Source organism: Pinus tabuliformis, chromosome 4_2, assembly GCF_031772625.1.
Source record: "Pinus tabuliformis cultivar Carrire ecotype Pingquan chromosome 4_2, CPIR1, whole genome shotgun sequence".
NCBI classification, from domain to species: Eukaryota; Viridiplantae; Streptophyta; class Pinopsida; order Pinales; family Pinaceae; genus Pinus; species Pinus tabuliformis.
The window spans coordinates 1,012,236,798-1,012,259,095 of record NC_142304.1 but is presented as its reverse complement, the minus strand read 5'-3'; the positions used below and the strand labels follow the sequence as shown (position 1 = coordinate 1,012,259,095).

General features: G+C 36.1%; 1 protein-coding gene across 1 annotated transcript in view; it reads right to left on the bottom strand.

Annotated features, from left to right (window-relative positions):
- Positions 1-4,953: 4,953 nt before the first annotated feature.
- The window catches only part of LOC149173058 (MADS-box protein GGM13-like), a 41,460-nt gene continuing 24,115 nt past the window's right edge, over positions 4,954-22,298 (bottom strand). The window contains exons 2-8 of the mRNA XM_089426559.1: positions 12,534-12,576; positions 6,252-6,318; positions 6,077-6,138; positions 5,853-5,952; positions 5,713-5,754; positions 5,587-5,628; positions 4,954-5,205 (exon numbers count right to left, since the gene is read on the bottom strand). Of these exons, the coding sequence (XP_089282685.1) occupies positions 4,954-5,205; positions 5,587-5,628; positions 5,713-5,754; positions 5,853-5,952; positions 6,077-6,138; positions 6,252-6,318; positions 12,534-12,576 (608 nt within the window). The remainder of the gene's footprint in view (positions 5,206-5,586; positions 5,629-5,712; positions 5,755-5,852; positions 5,953-6,076; positions 6,139-6,251; positions 6,319-12,533; positions 12,577-22,298) is intronic.

Below are 22,298 nucleotides of genomic sequence, written 5' to 3'. Positions count from 1 at the left end.
ATAAAATTCACTCTTGTGTATCCCACATTCATCATGTGATTCATAATACAATAACATAATAACATAAACATATAAAAATGCCATGTGACCCATGATATGTAATCTAGTGAAAAGAACCTTATTCCTCCCAAAATATATCATAAAAATATATATAACATGCCCAAAATAAAGTTTTGTCTCAATAAATTTTGTTGAAAAACATGTTGTAAAGTATGTCATAAATAAAAGTATGCAGGAATTAAAATAGAGAGTGAAGCAAATTTCTGACATCATGTTCCCTCTCCACATTTACTATAACTTTCATCCTATTCCTTGCCCATAGATTCTCTTTCCTTCCTCCTTCTACCTTTGAATGCATGTATGTGAAGGAGGCCTCTTGTCTCACCTATCTCAGAAGCACTAGTGTGAGAGTGTAAGGAAGTGGCCTCTAAGGAGGAGTGTACAAGTGCTATAGTGAGATGGAGTTTTCCTACAAATATGTGAGTAAGTGAATAGAAAATCTAGATATGGTGTTTCTAAATGGCATATGAGAAAAATTAAGGTACATGGTGAGTAGAGAGGAGAGGAGGCATAGAATGGTGTGAAATGGATAGACAAGGTGCATGTCTAGATGTTGGTGTGAGGGGATTTGGGCCCCATCCATCAAAGTGGAGTGGTTTTTCCTATGGTTGTATCCAATACATGATATCTACTATGCTAAGATGTGATAGTGCTATATTCCTAGAGGCTTGTCATGTAGGTTGATGGGGTTGTGTGCCTCCCAAGTAGAGGTGACCAATCTAAGTGAGTTCATTAAACTCCTCATAATCTACATCAAAATGAACAGATAATCTGATTCTCTCATTTCAATTGTATGCCCATGATATATTTCTCCTTCTTCCATGGCCACCCTATTATCATGTGATCCTATGTTGTGAAATATCATTATATGCAACAATTTAACTATCTATTATAACAATGTAAACTTTGAAACGGGAACTATAAACTCAAAACGAGAACTCTGGCCCAAAAACCCCAAAAAAACCACAAAAACAGTGCTCAAAACGAAAAGTGTGTATACTGGAACGATGTTTTTTTTTTTTAGGTGTCAATTTTGCGGCTGTTTTAAAAATGGCAGTGACTACGAAATTTTCTACGAAATTTTCCTGCAAAATATAGCTTCAGAAAAAAAGTGTTGATACTGGAATAATGATTTTTTTTTTAGGTGTCAATTTTGCGGGTGTTTTAAAAATGGCAGTGACTACGAAATTTTCTACGAAATTTTCCTGCAAAATATAGCTTCAGAACAAAAGTGTTGATACTGGAATCGACCCGCCGCCGGTCCGGTGGGGTGGGGCGGCCCGGGGGTGCCGCCGCGTGGAATTGGTAATGTGGATCATCATTTGATGCGTGGAATTGGTAAAACCCAAGCTGCCCGTCAATGGAGAATGTCTGCGTCTTTTCACTTTGCCGAGTCTCTCTGTCGCGTACTGTCTCTCTATCCGTTGTATCGCACATACAAGCTGACGTCCACCCTCGAAACCTGTAGTCGGGGATGCGAGGGCAACCTAACGTCACCTTAAAATTTTCATCAAAACCATAATGCTAACTATATATAATTGGAGTACAGACAAAATAATAGAGCTCGACCAAATATAGATATCGTTGCTCAAACATTCACATAATAAATAACAAATTTAATATATACAATTAATTTTTCAAAAACATGCTACTTGGACCATTGCTGACCTAAGAGGCATCCTTCACAGTATCATATAATAAAATACAATAGTATTTAAGAGTCCATGAAGTGTAATATGGTCTTGAAATACACTATACATGTGAGGACTTCCAACCAAAGGGCGTATGCATCACTAAAGAACTTATCCAATCCTAATATTTGTATTGTTCCAAAGCATAAGGGTTCAATGAATATGCACGGTTGTTTTTTAACTAAGCGCAATCATATCTATGAGATTCCTCCTATTTGAATTCTCTCATGCATCCCCCTAGCAACTTCCCCTGAATCCTTCTTCTTATTCCAAGAATGGAGGTGAGACACCTCTTTAGTCTTCCTAGTCAGAATTTGCCTCCAAAATTTCTTAGGAGCTAGCTTAGAGAGGTGTAAGAGATTCCCTTGTCTTTGACGAATGTATTGCCTCTTTTTCCTTTTAGTTAGAGCTTTATATATTTTTATCTTGTCCATTTTAAGAGATTCATCAACAGCTTCCTTAATTGCTCTCCTCGCACTTTTACACTCTTTGTCATACCATGGATTGGTTTTGCTATTTCTTTTATTATTTGATATAGGAAAATAATTTGCAAAATTTGATAACTAATTCTCTAAATCCCTTTCCAAGACTAACACTTGAAAAGTCAATTAGGTAACAAACATGCTATTAGATAGAACTATTTGTTTCTTTATTTCACCAAACCAAATTGAAAAAATAATTTTATAAATTAAAAATCAATAATACAATCTTAGAAGCAGTTTAAATCTATTATTATAATCATGATGTGAAATTGAATAGCTAGATTCTTAGCACATCTAATATTCTCTTTTATTCTGCTATCAATGATATCATATTTTCCAACGTTTGATACATTGTGCAAGGCCTATCTATATAAAAGGATCATGAAATACAAAAAATGGAGAACCTTTTCCCACGAGCATATGTGTGCTCGACACAATAGTACTTGCAACAACCATGGTTTGGAATCACATAATTATAAACTATGTCTTAGATTCAAATGCATAACTTTGTGGCGAAGGAATTTTCGAGCAAATAGATGATATACATGACAATGGAAACCATGTTTGTGTAGTAAAAGTTATTCTTAATTGGTAACTAGAATATGAGAAAAACACCCATAAGATAGGTTGGCTCAAAAGCACCCATGAAAAATTACCAAAAAAACATTTTTCTGAACCAATTACCAACAAGATGATTTCGAATAAGTAAAGGGTGCACTCAGTAGCTCTATTCCTCACACATGCGATAGAGAGATATAACTTAAGGCAAAAGACTTTTGAAAGATTACAATCCTAAAAATAATTTTTCCAACATGCATATTTTTTTCATTCTAACCATAGAATTGATATATTTCCATTCAATAAATTTGATTCATCCGTTTTCGTAAATCAAAAGTTTAAATGAATCCATACTTAAAACTGACCTTACTAAAGATAAAAAATTGATTTAAGAAATGAATATAAAATAGTGGTACGTTTCCGTAAGAGGCTTCTATTTATATCCTTTTAACATATACAAGGAGAGGGTTAGAAATTACTACTTTGGGTGGTTGTGATATTATAATTTGTTTACATAGTAATAATGAGATAGTGTAAATTTGTTGTGATATTATAATTTGTTTGCAGAGTAATAATGAGATAGTGTAAATTTTTTTAAATTGGTATGTATTTTTTTTTTATATAAATATTTTTTTGGTTGATGTATATTTTAATGGTTATTTTTGTGGAAAATGTTATATGTTTTCAAGTAAAAGAAAAGATTTTGATTTATAGTGTTAATATGGCATTAGTTGGGATTCATTCTACTAATTTTTTTGGCATAAGACTTAGATTTTTTATTTTCTAAAAGATATATTTTATTATAAATGTAATTAAAGATTCATTTTAATTTCAAGCTTAATATATGCTGAGAGAAACCAAATTTCTTAGAGAGCAAATACTTTCAAATTTAAAAAAGTGTTTAATTGAGGAACTGTATCCCTCTCATTTCATGATATCTTTAAAGTTAAGATATATATATATATATATATATATATATATATATAAAAGGAGTAATTTGGAGAAAAACCCATTAACATTGTACATTATTGTTTGAGATAATTATTAACATACAGTTTATTTGGTTTCCAGATTTATTGTCTCACAGTGATATCATGTGTGTTTTGCGCTAGTTATTTTGGCATGATGTGAACAGTGTAAGAACGTCAGTGACTTTCTTGCTGGAACTGTTGGTGGAAGGGTTTCCCTTCTCACGGAAAGGAGGGCGTGCGACTTATTGAGACTGTGTACGTTGTTGACCTGGTATGCTTAAGAGTTGAATAAATAAGCAATTCAAACTACCATTCCAGTGAATCCCGCAATATAAATAACCCATTCTTAAATTAAATCATTAAATTGATTTTTATAACATTCGAGACTATATTATCTTTTTGTGGGATTTTATCGAGGATGTATGCTCCACGCTGCTGGTTTTCATTTTTCTGAGTTGTATTCTTTGAAGGAGTCTGTCTAGTTGTAGTCGATAGTCGAGGAAATCATTAAACTAGAGCTCACAAGCGTACGGGTCGATTCCGGGAATCGACCCGCCGCCGGTCGGGCGGCGCGGGGGTGGCGCTGCGCACCGCAGCGCCACCCCCGCGCCGCCCGACCGGCGGCGGGTCGATTCCCGGAATCGACCCTTACGCTTGTGAGCTCCGGTATATTGCCAATGCAGTGCCAGCACGCCAAACATTTTTATTACCGAATCAATAATGAATGTACTTTGTAAAAGAGGTGCCATCTCTTATGAGGATCATCAACGATTTAATAACCATGTTGTTCTTATATTGCATATGGCCCTAACTAAAACAATAATGACCATTCTCCGACGATTTACAAGTCATTTTCTGACCTCGGTAACTCTTGCCATTCGTGAATTTGACTCTGTGATACACACAGATACCTATCTGAAGAAATAAAAAATGTCTACGGTGATTGGCAACCATAATGCGGGCATGCCTTAACTTTAAAGATATCATGAAATTACTCCAAATTACTCCTTTTTCAAAGATAATGTATCATGAAATTACTCCAAATTACTCCAAATTATATTTGAAAAACTTTAATTGAACCTTAATTGGTTGTACCATTATATGAATACATTACCCTTACTGTTCCTTGATTCAACCGATGAAAAGGCTTTGGCATGCTTGGACTGTAGTATTTATTTCCCTCGACTACAACTAGTTGGTTCCAGCATGAGAAAGATCATAGAGAGAAATAAATACTACAGTAGTACCAGAAAAGTTGTTCACGTACCAGATTTGTAGAGCTGGGCGCTGCATTCCACTCTCCTGTAAATTTGGCTGAGTTGGCTGTAGACGAAATGGTTGCAACTGAAGAGGATTTCCGCGTGGTTCAGCAGTTTGACAGAATACTCCAAAGTCAATCATAGGCTCTGCCACTCCCTCCACTGCAGCTTGATGTTTAGCTAGCTGTGTTATTCACAATCATACTGTTATTATTGTTTAGAGATATTTAGGTTTATAAATTTTAAATATTTTTATTAGATGGATAGTATGTTTTAGAATATTTTGGAATTTAATAAATAAAGTCAATCTGATGTTCATCATTTTTTTGAAATTCCATAAATCCGAGGGAGGGAAGTTAAAAACTACTCATGTCTAGGATTTGAAATAAAAATATCCCAAAATCTACCATCCATGGTTACAAAAATAAGCATGCATGTAAACTCTAAGAAAACATTTCTTTGTCTAAGTGCCATTGGCTTTACTAATAAACTGTAATATCTAGATGCATACTAGTCTGTAGAGATGCTCTACTAATAAAATAAATTGTAATATGTAGATACATACTAGTTTGCAGAGATGGTTGTTTTGCTCCTCGAGAAGACGCTCCTGATTATAGGTAGGTAGGTTAAGTGCTGATCCATATTTGTAATCTTAAATTTAAAGAGCTAATATAATATAAGAAGATACTACCTTTCTGCGTAGATTATCTAATTGTTGCATCACCAGATGGTTCTGTATACACAGAAAAACACACCATGTTGAATGATTCAGAATGACGAATTACTGAAGATGCATGGAATGGAATTTTTGTAATGAGAATTAATAATTACCTTTCGAGATCGAACACGATTTGCTGCGGCTTCCAATTGTTGTTCCAGGTGATGTAACTCCGCCATAGTCATGGAAGTTAGATCCTCACCCAGCATATGCCTGTAAAAGTCTCTGCACATTATTAGTAACTTACATACTCCAAATGTCAGAGTTCAACAGGCAAAAAACTTGATCATTTTTCCAATTATAACAGGAATTTGAAGGTTGTTATTTGTTCAATTACCTGATATTAGTCTGAAGCTTTTCATTTTCATTCTTCATTCTCGTTATCTCACAGTACAAATGCTGTTATGATTCACATAATAGTTTAATAGAAATCAATATTCCAGGTTTAACTTAACTTGCAAGCAATAATATTAATAAAATAACGAAAGTCCTGCAATGAGAGGAAAGCAAACCTGGTTGTCAATCTCGGACAGTCGGGCTCCAGAAACCTTTTGGTATCTCTCTATGATCTTTCTCATGCTGGAACCAACTAGTTGTAGTCGAGGGAAATAAATACTACAGTCCAAGCATGTCAAAGCCTTTTCATCGGTTGAATCAAGGAACAGTAAGGGTAATGTATTCATATAATGGTACAACCAATTAAGGTTCAATTAATGTTTTTCAAATATAATTTGGAGTAATTTGGAGTAATTTCATGATACATTATCTTTGAAAAAGGAGTAATTTGGAGTAATTTCATGATATCTTTAAAGTTAAGGCATGCCCGCATTATGGCTGCCAATCACCGTAGACATTTTTTATTTCTTCAGATAGGTATCTGTGTGTATCACAGAGTCAAATTCACGAATGGCAAGAGTTACCGAGGTCAGAAAATGACTTGTAAATCGTCGGAGAATGGTCATTATTGTTTTAGTTAGGGCCATATGCAATATAAGAACAACATGGTTATTAAATCGTTGATGATCCTCATAAGAGATGGCACATCTTTTACAAAGTACATTCATTATTGATTCGGTAATAAAAATGTTTGGCGTGCTGGCACTGCATTGGCAATATACCGGAGCTCACAAGCGTAAGGGTCGATTCCGGGAATCGACCCGCCGCCGGTCGGGCGGCGCAGGGGTGGCGCTGTGGTGCGCAGCGCCACCCCCGCGCCGCCCGACCGGCGGCGGGTCGATTCCCGGAATCGACCCGTACGCTTGTGAGCTCTAGTTTAATGATTCCCTCGACTATCGACTACAACTAGACAGACTCCTTCAAAGAATACAACTCAGAAAAATGAAAACCAGCAGCGTGGAGCATACATCCTCGATAAAATCCCACAAAAAGATAATATAGTCTCGAATGTTATAAAAATCAATTTAATGATTTAATTTAAGAATGGGTTATTTATATTGCGGGATTCACTGGAATGGTAGTTTGAATTGCTTATTTATTCAACTCTTAAGCATACCAGGTCAACAACGTACACAGTCTCAATAAGTCGCACGCCCTCCTTTCCGTGAGAAGGGAAACCCTTCCACCAACAGTTCCAGCAAGAAAGTCACTGACGTTCTTACACCGTTCACATCATGCCAAAATAACTAGCGCAAAACACACATGATATCACTGTGAGACAATAAATCTGGAAACCAAATAAACTGTATGTTAATAATTATCTCAAACAATAATGTACAATGTTAATGGGTTTTTCTCCAAATTACTCCTTTTTTTTTATATATATATATCTTAACTTTAAAGATATCATGAAATGAGAGGGATACAGTTCCTCAATTAAACACTTTTTTAAATTTGAAAGTATTTGCTCTCTAAGAAATTTGGTTTCTCTCAGCATATATTAAGCTTGAAATTAAAATGAATCTTTAATTACATTTATAATAAAATATATCTTTTAGAAAATAAAAAATCTAAGTCTTATGCCAAAAAAATTATTAGAATGAATCCCAACTAATGCCATATTAACACTATAAATCAAAATCTTTTCTTTTACTTCAAAACATATAACATTTTCCACAAAAATAACCATTAAAATATACATCAACCAAAAAAATATTTATATAAAAAAAAAATACATACCAATTTAAAAAAATTTACACTATCTCATTATTACTCTGCAAACAAATTATAATATCACAACAAATTTACACTATCTCATTATTACTATGTAAACAAATTATAATATCACAACCACCCAAAGTAGTAATTTCTAACCCTCTCCTTGTATATGTTAAAAGGATATAAATAGAAGCCTCTTACGGAAACGTACCACTATTTTATATTCATTTCTTAAATCAATTTTTTATCTTTAGTAAGGTCAGTTTTAAGTATGGATTCATTTAAACTTTTGATTTACGAAAACGGATGAATCAAATTTATTGAATGGAAATATATCAATTCTATGGTTAGAATGAAAAAAATATGCATGTTGGAAAAATTATTTTTAGGATTGTAATCTTCAAAAGTCTTTTGCCTTAAGTTAGAGTCAACCTCACAAGTTTATACATTTTAGCATGTGAGCTTGACTCTACCTTGTAGGCACAAAATAATCAATTCCCTAAGAATAAATGTCCTTGCACATATATTTTGGGTTAATTCCCCATAATCAATCCCCCCTTTAGAAATATTGGTGTCCATAAACTAATGGTATTTGCCAAAACCATTCAAGAAAAGAAACAGTTTTTACAAAGTTCGTAATTGTTTCTTGACATCAACCAATTGGGAGCACATCCTTATAAAAACAAAGTCTTTATAAAAACTTATTGTTACATGCCAACACTCTTGGAAATCATGGTCATTTCATACAATATTTTAGTTACATGTGGTTTATTAGTCGTGGAAAGCACTCTAATAGTGGTTTATCAGCCCAACAAACCTTGATAATTTATCATCCCCCAGCTGATACACGGTGATGTATTGACCAAGGAATCCAGTTAGTAGCTCATGAAAAAATTTGATTTTAATTGTACGAGCAAGTAGATCATCTGATAAGCCAGGGAAGGCTCGTTAGGATTGAGTGACATCATAATCGTGGGGTACAAAACTTTGTGCTAAATAGCCACAACAATATATGTGCAGTCACACGATGCGAATTCATTAGATAAATTATTTTTTATGGTTAGTTTTGGCAAAACAATAATGTTGGTCTTACACATGGTTGATGAATATTAAAGTTTTGTGTATCACATTGTTTAGGTTACTAAATGAGGTTAGATTTAAGTTAATCATTAATTTTTGAAAAAAAAAGTAGTTATTATTATCTTTTTGACATGAAATTCATAAAAAAAACTATTATTTGACCATTTTTAGTTAATATTTTTGTATAAAAATTGTAATTTTGACATGTTAATTCTAGCAAAAAATTATCAAAACGTTTAGTTTTTTGCTTATATTTATGTTAAAAATGGTTATTTTTTATGTCCATTGTTAAAAAATGTTGTTTTTTAGAAACAATAATTTCATGTGGATTGAAAAATTAATTAAGGATGTCTAAATATGTAGATTATCTAAAATTCAAACTATCGACTTTCTAATTTAAAAATGCAAAACAATAAAAACCCCACTAAAAAAAAAAAAAAATTAAGATAGAGAACAAGAAAATATGAATACAATGACAACTTCAAAAACTATCAAATTTAGAAAATAATTTTTTACATTTCACACACTAGAAAATTTAAAGTCAAAAAATAGGTCTTTTAAAAAAAGGGTGTGATGCAAAATACACACTTTTTAAAATCAGGATGAAAATCACTACCATTCACCGAGCCTCACCCACTTAATGCACATGAAAAAAATTAAAGTTCCAAAAAGCATGTTCTTAAAAAAACATGTGTATTCTGCATCAACACTTTTGAAAATCGGGTCATTTTTTTGCCACCTCTACAAAACGGGTAACAGTATCAGTTCCCGTTTCAAAGTTTACATTGTTTTATATAATGGAAGATTTAAATCATGAGACAGCGAACAAGAATGTAAATCTAATCTAAAATCATCTTTATGTATTTCCTGGAGTGTGTCATAAGAAATCCATGAGAAAAACTGATATATAGGGAATGGAAAAAAATCATGCAAGTAAATAGTATCCAACTCTTACATGTATCATGGAGAGAACTTTAAACAAAAAAACATATTTCCATGTGAATGATTAATGTGTGTTTCCTACAAGATAAATATAAATTATAAAGGACCCCTTCATTTCATTTCGTGTATGACTGAAACAAGACCAAGTAACCGGGTGTTTTTGTGGACAACACATGTAACAAAGCAAGATATTTGAATAAAGAGTGAACATGATGTAAGATCAATATCATCATCAAAGAGGACTATATCTGGCATTAATGTACAATAAGCATGATTATTTGTTATAGTTAAAAATAAAGTTTGTAAACAAGTATTTTCAATGACCAAGAACTACAAGAGAGGTGGTACACTATAGGTGATGGCTCGAGGGGTGTGAGGTATTTTGTATGATCTTGTTGTGCAACAATGAAGCGAAATATAAAATTTATTTTTAAAATATTGGATTCCATATTGGGGGAGAATGATGGAAAACGAAAATGTTGAAGGTGAACAAGCTTTCCTTCCTTTTCTTATCATATTTTCTCGGTCGAATAAAAAAAATCTCTTGAATATGTGTAAAAGGAAACTCACTCATTTTAGTTACTTTACGTGCGTTCCTTTGGTGGGGACAAAAAGGGATTCTTTGCGTTATATGAAGTTGGATAATGCATCAATAGGCAGTTTTTTCATAGTGATAATTACATAAATGTATGGAAGGTCATAATTGTGAAATATTTGAGTGACATGCCACATGAGATAGTAGGATAATTATTTATCATATACTGATAGTATTGCCCTCTCTTTTTCTTTCTTGAGCTATGTATGTTATCAAGTAGGTTCTTTTTAACATCGATTGCATTACAAATTAATCTAGGGTTTAATAAAAGTGATACAACCGAATCATCCAGGCTAAGTGTAAAGAAAGAACAAGGTGTTTTGACCTATATCCAATGGATAAAACATTAACTTTAAGACTAAGCAAGAGCACAATAGGGTTGTATATTTTTCAACTAGGGAAAATAGATGCTTGGTGGGAATTATCCGATTATTCACCATATGAGGTTGTCCTTATCCAAATATGTAAATGACTCTTATTTTTTATATGTTGAAGTCTCATTGAAACCACGAAGGGAAGGTGAGTCACACAAATAATTGACTTGTCAATGCAAGAATGTGTGGTGAAATAATTCTTTAAAAATGCATGGTGAGAATAAGTGTGCCATAGAGGAACCACGATGGAAAAAATAAAATAGGAGTTATATATATTGAGTAACAAAACGGTAGCATGTTTGAATTAGAGTAACATTACCACAATATTTGTAAACACATAGCCTCAGCACAACAACATTATTCTTTACTATTTCAGTGAACAAAATTGGGCCTTGCTCGATGTAGTTTGTATGCAAAGAGAAGATATAATTTGAAGAAAAGTATACATATGTTTTTTATATATATTTGTAAGAAAAATAAATATTTGGTATGTATACAAGCATACACTTTGAGGAATTCAAGGAAAAATCGAAATAAGCCTCCTAACAAAGTATGATACATTGAAAATTTTAACCTCATAATGGAAAGATGCAAGGTGATGCTTATTTATGAATGATAGACGCCATTTTTGTACCAGAAGTGGTAATGAATAAGTGATGCATGTATATATATAAACCATAAGAGTGGGATATGTTTATATTTCCATATAGAGATCACTTTCGCACATGGGAATAGTGATGGGGGGGAGAATGAAATGGGTTTAACCCCTTGAAAAGAACGATAAAAAAGATGTAAATTTAGGAAATTGTTGTTGATACAAGCCACAATATTTCCAAAGTGGGGTAGGAATTATTCATACCTTTATCTTGAGAATTTAAATGGTGTAATGGTGCAACTTCTTGTAGTTTTTTGCACTCCCTTACAAATTAAATCATGATTCAAAATAGGAGTGGCACATTGCTCAACTCTTGGAGGCACACCTCATAAATCAAATGGGTTACATTTCTATATTTGGGACATATTACCATATGTGTAGTGTCATTATTACCAAGGTTCATTAAATCCTTCCATATACCATCATGAATAACGTTACATTAAATACTTACCACCTTTGTGTTATGCATTAACGTCATAGGACTTAACTTATGCCACATGTACTGCATGGCTTATGAAAATTTACCATATAATTAAAAGATGTTTCACTGCTAATCAAACATGTTTTACAACCTTTGCCTTGCACCGAACTTCAAGGTTTATAAAATTGTAATTCACATTTTGTAATATTTCTTATGGTTGATGTGCTTCAAGATTAACTATTCAAGACTTTGCAATACGTGAATGACATATGAATCACAACACTTTTCAGTTATTTTTTCTTTTTATTTAAGATATTAATATTTTCACCCTTATGCTATTGTTAGTTGTTATGAGAGGTCTTTGACATAAAATATATCATGAAACAATGAATTAATGGATACCTATTTCATTTTGAAGACGTGTAACCACATAGAATTTTCAACATTATTTTCATATATCAGTGAATGTTGAAACAAGGAAATAATCATGAAACCATTTTTTTCCAGAAATTCATATGCTATATTCATTTGAAAGAATGTCATGTCAACGTGTTGTTTTCTAGAGATTCAATCATAAGGACACATATAACATATTTATGTAACCCAAAACACCTTATAGAAGCATTTGCATATGAAAATAAGATAGAGTAGAGTACTCATCGCCTAATTACACCAATGGATAGGGGACCTAGCCTACCATGGTTTAATTAGAGTTTCATTATTAAACTTTTACTCTTTTCTTGCAAGAGGAGGACTCATATAATATCACAATGGTTTAAATATTTTACGTATGTAACTCAACAATAGGGAACATCTTCCACTATATTTAGGGGAAAGAGGCCAATTTCATCTTGAATATCATGCCTTAGGCCATTTATATATCTTTCCACCTTCTCAACATCTTCCTCTATGCGACCTACTATAATATTTACCCTATAGAATTATTCAATGTACTCCTTCACTATCATATATTTATGCTTTATATTTTGAAACTACCTAAACAAATTCAACTGGTAACCCTTAGGGATAAAATTTCTTTTAAGCTTATACACTATTATGACTCATCTTAATCTTTGTTTTTCCTTTTCTCCTCTAATCTTCCTGCAATTCATCCCACCATAATGTTATGTGTACCCTTCGCCTAGTCATTTCATCCTTAACCTTTTGGTCATCATACACATATTCATTGATGATTTTTTTTTGTAAATGATGGATTTATTTCATGTATAAGAAGGACCAATCCTTCTCAAAGTTTTGTGAGTTAAAGATTTAGTTGAGAAAGATTCAAGGAAGAAGATCAAGGTCTTGAGAAGCGACAATGGTGGAGAGTATGTCTCTCAAGATTTTAAGGATTTATGTGCAGTGGAAGGAACTAAACAGGAATCGACGGCACCTCATAACCCACAGCAGAATGGGGTGGCCGAGAGGAAGAACAGAACGATTGTAGGGGCAGCACGGGCTTGATGCATGACCAAGGCCTACAACTTCATTTGTGGGTTGAGGCATGTAGCACAGCGGTCTATTTGTAGAATAGAAGCATGCATCACATACTTTGGATGAAAACACCAAAGGAAGCTTTCTCCAGTAAGAGACCAGATGTGGGTCATTTCAGGATCTTCGACTCATCGGTATATTTCCATGTGACAAAGGATGCACAGAAGAAGCTTGAGCTGAAAGCTAAGTTGGGGATACTTTTGGGGTACACTGATACACCCCAAAACTAGTGGTTGTACTTGTCTACCAATCGGAGGATAGTTGTTCATAGAGATCTTAAGTTTGATGAGCAGAAGGCCATGAGAGTTTCCCTTGAGAGGGAGCTCCAACTACAAGTTGTGGAGGAACTGTTGGTTCCTAAGGAGGAGGAGCCTCAGATTGATGCAGAGTAGTTGCATGCAGAGGTTCTAGGAGTGGATACATCCACTCAAGCAGAGTCTTCCAGAGATGGATAGAAGTGCACAAGAGGAAACTGACAGATTGTTGTCAGATGCAAGAGAGAATGTGGGAGAACCATCTTCTCAACGTAGACAGAGGAGGTCATCTGAGAGGTACACTGGATACATGGCCCTTTTTGGGTAATTTGTTGAGATTGAGCCATCTTCCTTTGAGGAAGCAGTGTAGTAGCCGGTTTGGGTTGATGATATGATGGAGGAGTATGACTCCATATTTTGACACAATGTTTGGGATGTGGTTCCAAGACCGGAACAAGTCAGTTGTGAGTTCTCGTTGGCTTTACAAGGTAAAGAAAGCTATTGATGGTAGTGAAGAGAAGCATAAGGCAAGATTTGTTGCCAATGGCTTTTCTCAAGTTGAAGGGATTCACTATGATGAGACTTTTTCTCCTGTCGCAAGGTACTCATCTATCAGATCGATGTTGGCACTATAAGTACAGATGGGTTGGAAGATCCATCAGATGGATGTGAAGACTGCATTCCTCAATGGAATTATTGAGGAAGAGGTGTACATAGAGTAGCCGGAAGGTTTTGAGACCTTTGATCGTGAGTTGCATGTGTGCTGACTCAAGAGAGCTTTGTACAGGCTAAAGCAAGCACCTCATGCTTGGTACACCGACAACTACTTCACCAGGTTGGGTTTCACTAAGAGTGAAGCGAATGCGAACCTGTACCACATCATGGTGAAAGGTAAGTAGTTGATCATTGTACTTTATGTTGATGATCTCATATTGACAGGTGATGATCATTTGATCATGTCTTCCAAGGAGGACCTTGCAAGAGAATTCGAGATGAAAGACATGGGTCTCATGCATTACTTCCTTGGCATGGAAGTATGACAGAAGGATGGGGAGTTGTTTGTGTCTCAGGGAAAGCATGCCAATGAGATACTTAGGAGATTCCAGATGGATAAGTGCAAGTCCATGTAGACTCCTCTAGCAGGTAACTGGAGGAAGGAGGTTGCTACTCTAGGAGAAGTAGTAGCAGCTACTCTGCACAAACAACTTATGGGTTCACTAATGTAGTTAATGAACACACGACCAAATTTGTGCTATGCGGTGAACCAACTGAGTCAAGCTATGGTTCAACCTACCAATATGTTTTGGAAGGCAGCAAAGCATGTATTGAAATACCTCAGAGGCACATCTCAGTATGGATTATGGTACAAACAGGCAGAGGGAGTGAAACTACAAGCCTTCACTGATGCAGATTGGGTAGGGAGTCCATCAGATCTGAAGAGAACATCAAGTGGAATTTTCAACCTTTGGTTGGCAGTAGTTTCTTGGTACAACAGGAAATAGAGATCAGTTGCACTCATCTTGGTAGAGGCTGAATGCATGGCTGCAAGTCAGGCAGCATGTGAGGCCATCTGGATGCTAAAAATTTTAGTTGGTTTGTTTGTTGAGAGGATGGATCCAACTATGATGTATTGTGATGATTAGAGTTTTATCAAACTCTCTAAGAATCAAGTATTTCATGACTGGTCCAAGCACATCGACATTCGATATCATCATCTTAGAGACTGTGTGGTGAGGAGGATCATGTTGTTGCAGTATATTTCGACCGAGGAGCAAGATGCAAACTTTTTGACTAAGGCATTCTCAAAGTGTAAATGTGAGTTCCATAGAGACGGGATCATGGTGGCAGATAATCCCTTTCTTGTTGAGAGGGAGTGTTGAAATGTGGCAACAAGAATATTCCAATTTTAATTTGTCCTTGAATTAAAATTGAGAATTAAAATTCGAATTTAGTCTCACCAGCTTCTTGAAAAAGAATTAATTAATTCATCTTGAGTTAATTAGTTGGAGAAATTTAAGCTAGAAGTATTTTTGAAGTCATGCAACAATTATCCCTTAAATTAAGGAGATAAGAACGAGTTTCATTTGAGTTCTAATTAGTTAGCTCAGTTAACTGAGTTATGTCTAGTTAAATTAGTTCCAAACAGTTTGAGGAACTAATTGCGAGTTCAGTCAGTTAATGCATGCATGCATCAAACTAGTGTACTCTAGGTAACTAAAGATTCTCTTATAAATAAATCATGCATGTCTATTCAGAGGAAGACCCAGTTGAGATTAAAGACATGGACAATGTGTCACACGGAATCAGTCAAGGGTGTGGACACAGCTGACCTTCCTAGAAGTCTAAGACATTCTAATGACAAACAAGACAAAATGGAGTGATTTTTCTCTAAATATACCTTTTAAAACATGAAAACTACAAGTGTTTAGGCTTACCTTATTCCAGAATGCTGTTGTTGTAGTCCGTCCTTGCCGATCCGGATGAGCTCCTCCTTCACATCAATTCCTGCAACCACAAACAATCAAACAATTACCAAGCACTTGCATTTCATATAATAAAACATATATTCAACATGCAGACCAAGGAACACATGAAATAACTCATTAACACAAGCTATTGAGAAAAATAAACCAGTTTGTATTAATAACGAAACAAAGAAACTCTTACAACCTGGCCTTGGTGTTGTGCAAGTTCCTCCCAGGGTCCATCAAGGGTTTTCCTCTACTTTGACAAAGCTCACCCACTTCCAAGTAGAATCAAGCAAAGACAATCTCTCCTCACAAGGTTCTAAATGGGAGTCCTAAATCCTGCAGCATTTACCCAAAGAAATCTATAGCGTTCAACCTCTCCTCCCTCTGGCTCAATGTCTTTATTTATAGTGTTGTAAAGAGGTTATTCAGGTCCACTATCAATGGGATAATCCCCCTCTTTGGGTGGGATAGCTCCCTTATTGATGGGATAAGTTCCCCCTTAATAGAGATACATGAACCAACTGGAGGCGCATCCATTTCATCAAACCGACCTCTAGAAGGTTCTAGAAGTAAACACAAGTAACTTTTTTAAGATGAAACTCGCGCATTTTGCCTTTTACAGAAGGACGCACCTGTCCCTTAACATACAGAGCGTCCATGGACGCAGCTTTTGTGAACATGGTCAGCGTCCCCGCAGGTAAGGCTAGAGAGAACCTGCGACCCCAGAGATAAACATAGTTTTTACAAGACTTTCTCTCTTCTTTGAGTTTGAGATGGATAACAGAGGCATAAGACTTGCCTAAAAAGGGTAGCATGATTGTTGATTTGAGCCATACTAACTGTAAGTAGTCAAGGTGACATTTTTTAGTGTAACAGATTGCCCCCTAAAGTGCGAAGCCTGGAATAGATTAGGGTTTTGTAATTCTAAGAAGGGTGAAGCGCTTTATCATTTCAAGGATTGTCTTGTGGATGACCTGGTTGGAACCTGCAATTTTCAACACAAAATACATGTATAAGATTATATCATCACTGAGGTAGGCATTCCCATACTCAGATTCAAAACTTTAACTAATGGACTAACTATTCTGATACAGGAATGATCTTGCAGTACATCATTTTTATAGACTTTTGTAGACACAGTATGGACGCAGCCATCTGTTTGTGATTAGTCTACATAGACAATGAATACAAAACTCCTCGCAGCCTGGATGGTAGGAACTAGATCCAGGGTCTTCACTTCTACTTCCCGAATTGGTACGATTCTAACCATGTGATTAAATGATTTGATGTCGAACATGTTAGAAACCACTTGATTACCAGTCGATGATGTGAACTGTTAACAAGCGTGAGAGAGACCACCAGTAATGTCAATGGTTCTCAAAGTACCAAGCACAACCCATGAAATGTGAATAGATGTTTTGATGTCGAACACTTCACGGAATCCTTTGTCGAAAGTCAATGATGTAAACTGACGTCAAAGGCGAGAAACCTGCCATTGATGCATGCAGACTTCAAGGTACTGTCGATTCCTAAGTCATCTTTCTAGATAATGTGCCGATGTCGATAGAAAGCGACTCGTTGCAGGCAAGCCTGCAACATGAAATCATTGTTCAAGTTTGAAGAAATGTTGCTGTAAGGACTGACTCAGGGATGGTCAAATGAATGACAAGTATTTTGCAGATGAAAGTTTTACTTGCAGACCTCTTGAACACATAACGACACGACAGATGGCTTGGTGACGAATAACTCAAAGTTAATCCCCGGAACCAGGTTAAAGATTTTCAAAGTGGTTTGGTCAACTGTGAGGTAAAAGATTTCCCAACCCAGGTGGAATGAAAAGTGTCGTGTTCAAGAGCGGTAATAAAGTTTCTTTTGAGATAAAGGTAACAAATAGGTTCATTCTTCTCTCTTTTCCCCCACCATTTCTGGCAAGTACCTCTTTATTTTTAACAAGCTTGAGGAGGATAACATATGCTTGATTATAAGCTCATCCTTCGAACGAGTCCAACCTAGTTTAAATTCGAACCCTAGGAAGGAGTGGTTCGTTCCTGTTTGTAATTGAACAGGTCCTTTACTGTAAAATTTTAACGAGCCCAGTATAGGAACAACTCGGTGTTTTTCAATTTTAGAGAGTCTGAAAAACTTAAGGAGACTCCAAGTTGAACTTTTTCGTAAATTTGTGTCCCTCAAGCCCGCAAAAGTATAAAATAATACCTGGGGGAACCGCTTGATCTTGCGACCAAGGAGTACTTTCATAATTAGTGCCATTGACCTGAAAAGTAAAAAGCGATCAAGGACACGTCGTTTTATTTCCGTATCGAGTTTGAAATGACAAAAACCCGGCAATCTTTTCCTGATTTTACGGTCAGAAAAGAGCTATAAGGGGACCGTCTTTTAATTCCGTTTTATCGAGTTTAAAAGAAAAACTCGGCGATCTTTTCATGTTTTAGGAGTTTGAAAAGGGCTTAAAAGAGAACTCCAAGGTTTCACTTTTTCGTAAGTTTTAACGAGTTCGAAAAAGGGATAAAAATATACTCATATGGCCGACTTTCAATTTAATTTACGAGCAGGAAAAGACGGAAAGAACTCGGCATTTTCATTTGTTTTACGAGAATGAAAGATAGCAAAATAATCTCGAGATTTTCATGAGTTTAACGAGTCTTGAAAGTAACTGAAATTGACTCGAAGTAGGTTTCATTTTTCCAAAAGCTTGAAACAGATAAAAGCTATGCTTCAAAGTAGTTTCATTTTTTCACAAGCTTGAAACAGAGAGAAAACTGTGCTTGATGCCCCCTAAGCATGATTGCTAGAGCGCATGCCCCCCTAGCTTCATTTCATTCAACCAGTTGGATGAAATGAAGGTTGAATTACGAGATCATCGGAAAGACTCGACCTAAAACTATAATAAAATTATGCAAAAACTGAAATGACTAACCTAAACACTTAACATCTATGAGGTCTAGTCAAACTCTCGACACGAGTAGAGGAGGATTTGTTTCATTTTTTAACGAGCTTGACACAGGAAAAGAAGTATGCTCGGATGCAGTTTCATGTTTACGCAAGCTTGAAACGAAAAACTATGCTTGTTATAAGTCCACATGCCCCCTTGTACCTTGATTTGCGTCATTATGCTGGGGGCATGTGGACTTATAACAAGCATAGTTTTTCGTTTCAAGCTTGCGTAAACATGAAACCGCATCCGAGCATAGTTCTTTTCCTGTGTCAAGCTCGTTAAAAAATGAAACAAATCCTCCTCTACTCGTGTCGAGAGTTTGACTAGACCTCATAGATGTTAAGTGTTTAGTATGGCTCAAATCAACAGTCATGCTACCCTTTTTAGGCAAGTCTTATGCCTCTGTTATCCATCTCAAACTCAAAGAAGAGAGAAAGTCTTGTAAAAACTATGTTTATCTCTGGGGTCGCAGGTTCTCTCTAGCCTTACCTGCGGGGACGCTGACCATGTTCACAAAAGCTGCATCCATGGACGCTCTGTATGTTAAGGGACAGGTGCGTCCTTCTGTAAAAGGAAAAATGCGCGAGTTTCATCTTAAAAAAGTTACTTGTGGTTACTTCTAGAACCTTCTAGAGGTCGGTTTGATGAAATGGATGCGCCTCCAGTTGGTTCATGTATCTCTATTAAGGGGGAACTTATCCCATCAATAAGGGAGCTATCCCACCCAGAGAGGGGGATTATCCCATTGATAGTGGACCTGAATAACCTCTTTATAGCACTATAAATAAAGACATTGAGCCAGAGGGAGGAGAGGTTGAAAGCTATAGATTTCTTTGGGTAAATGCTGCAGGATTTAGGACTCCCATTTAGAACCTTGTGAGGAGAGATTGTCTTTGCTTGATTCTACTTGGAAGTGGGTGAGCTTTGTAAAAGTAGAGGAAAACCCTTGATGGACCCTGGGAGGAACTTGCACAACACCAAGGCCAGGTTGTAAGAGTTTCTTTTCCTGTGTCAAGCTCGTTAAAAAATGAAACAAATCCTCCTCTACTCATGTTGAGAGTTTGACTAGACCTCATAGATGTTAAGTGTTTAGTATGGCTCAAATGAACAGTCATGCTACCCTTTTTAGGCAAGTCTTATGCCTCTGTTATCCATCTCAAACTCAAAGAAGAGAGAAAGTCTTGTAAAAACTATGTTTATCTATGGGGTCGCAGGTTCTCTCTAGCCTTACCTGCGGGGACGCTGACCATGTTCACAAAAGCTGCGTCCATGGACGCTCTGTATGTTAAGGGACAGGTGCGTCCTTCTGTAAAAGGCAAAATGCGCGAGTTTCATCTTAAAAACGTTACTTGTGGTTACTTCTAGAACCTTCTAGAGGTCGGTTTGATGAAATGGATGCGCCTCCAGTTGGTTCATGTATCTCTATTAAGGGGGAACTTATCCCATCAATAAGGGAGCTATCCCACCCAAAGAGGGGGATTATCCCATTGATAGTGGACCTGAATAACCTCTTTACAGCACTATAAATAAAGACATTGAGCCAGAGGGAGGAGAGGTTGAAAGCTATAGATTTCTTTGGGTAAATGCTGCAGGATTTAGGACTCCCATTTAGAACCTTGTGAGGAGAGATTGTCTTTGCTTGATTCTACTTGGAAGTGGGTGAGCTTTGTCAAAGTAGAGGAAAACCCTTGATGGACCCTGGGAGGAACTTGCACAACACCAAGGCCAGGTTGTAAGAGTTTCTTTTCCTGTGTCAAGCTCGTTAAAAAATGAAACAAATCCTCCTCTACTCGTGTCGAGAGTTTGACTAGACCTCATAGATGTTAAGTGTTTAGTATGGCTCAAATCAACAGTCATGCTACCCTTTTTAGGCAAGTCTTATGCCTCTGTTATCCATCTCAAACTCAAAGAAGAGAGAAAGTCTTGTAAAAACTATGTTTATCTCTGGGGTCGCAGGTTCTCTCTAGCCTTACCTGCGGGGACGCTGACCATGTTCACAAAAGCTGCGTCCATGGACGCTCTGTATGTTAAGGGACAGGTACGTCCTTCTGTAAAAGGCAAAATGCGCGAGTTTCATCTTCAAAAAGTTACTTGTGGTTACTTCTAGAACCTTCTAGAGGTCGGTTTGATGAAATGGATGCGCCTCCAGTTGGTTCATGTATCTCTATTAAGGGGGAACTTATCCCATCAATAAGGGAGCTATCCCACCCAAAGAGGGGGATTATCCCATTGATAGTGGACCTGAATAACCTCTTTACAGCACTATAAATAAAGACATTGAGCCAGAGGGAGGAGAGGTTGAAAGCTATAGATTTCTTTGGGTAAATGCTGCAGGATTTAGGACTCCCATTTAGAACCTTGTGAGGAGAGATTGTCTTTGCTTGATTCTACTTGGAAGTGGGTGAGCTTTGTCAAAGTAGAGGAAAACCCTTGATGGACCCTGGGAGGAACTTGCACAACACCAAGGCCAGGTTGTAAGAGTTTCTTTGTTTCGTTATTAATACAAACTGGTTTATTTTTCTCAATAGCTTGTGTTAATGAGTTATTTCTAGTCAAACTCTCGACAAGAGTAGAGGAGGATTTGTTTCATTTTTTAACGAGCTTGAATCAGTCAAGGGTGCGGACACAGCTGACCTTCCTAGAAGTCTAAGACATTCTAATGACAAATAAGACAAAATGGAGTGATCTTTCTCTAAATATACCTTTTAAAACATGAAAACTACAAGTGTTTAGGCTTACCTTATTCCAGAACGCTGTTGTTGTAGTCCGTCCTTGCCGATCCGGATGAGCTCCTCCTTCACATCAATTCCTGCAACCACAAACAATCAAACAATTACCAAGCACTTGCATTTCATATAATAAAACATATATTCAACATGCAGACCAAGGAACACATGAAATAACTCATTAACACAAGCTATTGAGAAAAATAAACCAGTTTGTATTAATAACGAAACAAAGAAACTCTTACAACCTGGCCTTGGTGTTGTGCAAGTTCCTCCCAGGGTCCATCAAGGGTTTTCCTCTACTTTGACAAAGCTCACCCACTTCCAAGTAGAATCAAGCAAAGACAATCTCTCCTCACAAGGTTCTAAATGGGAGTCCTAAATCCTGCAGCATTTACCCAAAGAAATCTATAGCTTTCAACCTCTCCTCCCTCTGGCTCAATGTCTTTATTTATAGAGCTGTAAAGAGGTTATTCAGG